General features: G+C 45.9%; 1 protein-coding gene across 1 annotated transcript; it reads left to right on the top strand.

Moving 5' to 3' along the window:
• Nucleotides 1–2,234: 2,234 nt before the first annotated feature.
• LOC125529338 (uncharacterized protein OsI_031781-like) lies at nucleotides 2,235–2,888 on the top strand. Its single transcript, XM_048693754.1, has one exon. It carries the CDS (start codon nucleotides 2,235–2,237, stop codon nucleotides 2,886–2,888), a length of 654 nt encoding a protein of 217 aa, XP_048549711.1.
• The last annotated feature ends 219 nt before the right edge of the window (nucleotides 2,889–3,107 follow it).

The following is a 3,107-nucleotide window of genomic DNA, read 5'->3' as shown; positions in this document are numbered from 1 at the left end:
GTCCGCCGCTCCGTCCTCTCTTGTTGCGCCCTTCGCCTCCCCACCATAGCCGCTGCCACCGGCCGACGAGGGCCACAACGCCGCCCCACCACGAAGCTCGTGGCCGAGCAAGGCCAGGGCTGCTCCCCTCCGGCCGGCCTCTCCTTTGCCTGGAGCAGGCCCTTCCCTTCGCTAGCAGGCCAATTTCTATCCGCATCATCCCAATTTCTTCCACATCTCTTTGGGTTCCGTTTGGTTCCTTAGCTGCACACCTCTTTGGATTCGTTCTTCTGTTGATTTCTGTTGCCTCTTGTTAGAATCATCAAGGCGCACGTATGTGGGATTTTATAGAGAAAATCAACTGCTCTGCTTTGTGTGTGGGAGACGGACGGCGTGGGCTTTTTTTCCACTTCCGGGTTGATTCTATATGGACCGTGGGTTGATTTTATAAAAAGTGAGGGGCTTTTGTGCAAATTTACCAGCGACGTACGACCAGAAGCACTGTTTGCTTTATTATTAGGGGAAGATATTTGTTCCCTTTTTTATTTTTTGCTTCTTCAATTCAAATTCGGGCTTTCCAAAAATATTCATAATTTTGAAAAAATGTCCATGTAATATAAAAAGAAATTTTCAAATATGTTCTTGGACTTCAAAAAATGTTCACAACTTTTAAAAAAAGTCCACAAAATTCTTTTTTTAGAACTGGTCACTAATTTTAAAAAGTTCATCAATTCGAAAAATCGTTCATAGTTTTCACGAAATATACACTCATTTAACCAATGCTCGCGAATTTCTAAAAATTGTTTTTTGTATTTGATGAACTTTTTGAATTGGAGGAACAATTTTTTATTCTATGACCATTTTTTGAAATTCACGAAATTTTTCAGAAAAATAGGGTGAATTTTTTTTGAATTGTGATGAACATATTTTTGTATTTGATGAATAATTTTTGAAATTGATGAATAATTTTTGAACTTGATGAACGTAAAATATTTGCGAATTTGAAAAAATATTCAGAAAATAAAAAGGAAAAGGAAAATGAACATGAAAGGTCAAAATAAGAAAAGCGAAAGGGAAATAAAAAAACCGGTCTGAGAAGGTTCTACGACCTTCCCAGAACCTTCCCAGAAACCGAGGAGAGCGATGGAAGCAACGACCAGTGTCGTTGATAAAATAGCATCGGGAGCCCATCGGGTCCTGAGGCTTTTGTCGGCACCACTTGAAAAAGTGCGACCTCAATCTCCTCGTTCATGATGGCTGCAGTCAGCCTCACATTCATCTCATTCGTGACTGAGTTGTCAATGTGTTGCAGCAGCTCGTCGGCTCCCTCTGACCCTTCGACATGAAAAGCTTGGTATAAAACTCAGTTGCCATTACCCGCATCTTATCATCATCAGTGCACCTCGTCCCATTCTCTCTCATTAAAGCTCGAACGGTGTTCTTTTTTTTCCGTGAGAATCTCGGTTTTGGAAATACCGGGTGTTTAGATCGCCTGCCTTGAGCCATTATTCAATCCTTGACCGCTGCCTACACATAACTTCTTTGCGCTCATAAACTTCGCGCAGATGCTCATCTATGTCCTTTATCTATGCTTGATACCCCGTGGCAAGCGCCCGTTCTTTTGCATCTCAAAGTTATTCTCACAGTTTTGCTATCTGCCTATGAATTGACCCCAAAACAGCTCGGCTCCACTACTGCATGTCCAGTGACATGCTCCGCCAGAAAGAGTATAAGCTTTGACACTGGTGAGACACCATGTTGTAGCAGAGCGTGTTGAGCCATGCTTATTATACTAGGAACACATGGTAGTTTTTGCACGGGCATATGTGCTAGTAATTACAAAAACACTCCAGGATCGATCAATTGAACCGACCAACACTACATGCAGTTTGCAAATTTTCAAAGCAAGAGATCACAGGCTAGTAAGACATGCACATAAAATCAACCGCGAAACCAGAAAGATTGGTGGCCACTTTTGTCTGTGCTCTTGAAAGAATGATTGGTGACCAATTTCGGGTGTGCTCCTCAAAACAAGGGGCAAGCGGTGGCTCATACATCCAGACATCGGTTCATGCAACCAATTTTGCACCACCGTAGGACACCCGCGAAGCTCTCATGGCCTCACGGCCTCTTTAGACACCATCTCCTATTTTAGTGCATGGCCACCTTCATAAACTTACATGGCGCAAACATCTCACCGGAAGCAATACCATCTTCTTGGATCATCCCTCAACCACTTGTTAGGACAACTTACAATGGCCATGGTCAAGAACATTGCATGCACATTGTTCCTTGCTGCCATTGTGGTGGCAGCCACATTGGTACCGGCGGCAAGCGCCGCCGGCGACAAATCCATTGAAGAGATGGATTCATCCATCAAGAAGGCCTTTGACGCGGTCATCGCCGCCGCCCCAGCATCCAAAAGGTCTGCAGTAGAATCTTTCGTGCTCAAGCAGAAAGTCGCTGCCACCGCCTCGCTCAATGAGGCCGCTGGAGATAAGAAGAAACTTGATGAAATTGTCACTGCCTATAAGATGGCCTCCGATGCGGTCCTTGCCGCTAAACCCGCCGACAAATATGCCGTATTTGACAAAACCTTCAGCGAGGCTGGTCATCCTCCCACCGTGAAGGCCGTCGACGCATTGGAGAATTCCTTCAAGGAGGCCATTGGTGATGTCGTCGCTGCTGCCCCAGCACCACAACAGGACGAAATGAAAGCCCTCGTCTTCCAGCAGACCGTCGTCGCTGCCAACATGCTTGCCCAGTCTGCAAAGGACAAGAAGCTATTTGCTGCGGTTACCACCGCCTACAAGGTGGCTTCTGATGCGGTCCTTGCCGCTGCGCCCGCCGACAAGTATTCCGTAATGGAAAAAACCTTCGCGGAGGCTGCTGATGTCAAAGCAGCATGAGTGGCACCTCGTCTGGCCTTTGATGCACATGACCACCGGTGGATTGATCACTTGATGTTATTGATTTTTTTTTCCCATGCATGGAAACAGGCAATAGTTCTTTTTTAAGTTTTCTCTTGTAATGGCAATTTTTAGCACCCCTGATGCAGATACCGGAAACCCTCATGGCCCGCCACCATGTACTTAGATCCCCCCCCCCCCCCCCCCCCCCCCCCACAC

The sequence above is a fragment of the Triticum urartu genome, unplaced genomic scaffold (assembly GCF_003073215.2).
Source record: "Triticum urartu cultivar G1812 unplaced genomic scaffold, Tu2.1 TuUngrouped_contig_5531, whole genome shotgun sequence".
In the NCBI taxonomy this organism is placed as follows: Eukaryota; Viridiplantae; Streptophyta; class Magnoliopsida; order Poales; family Poaceae; genus Triticum; species Triticum urartu.
This window is presented reverse-complemented; position numbering and strand designations above follow the sequence as displayed.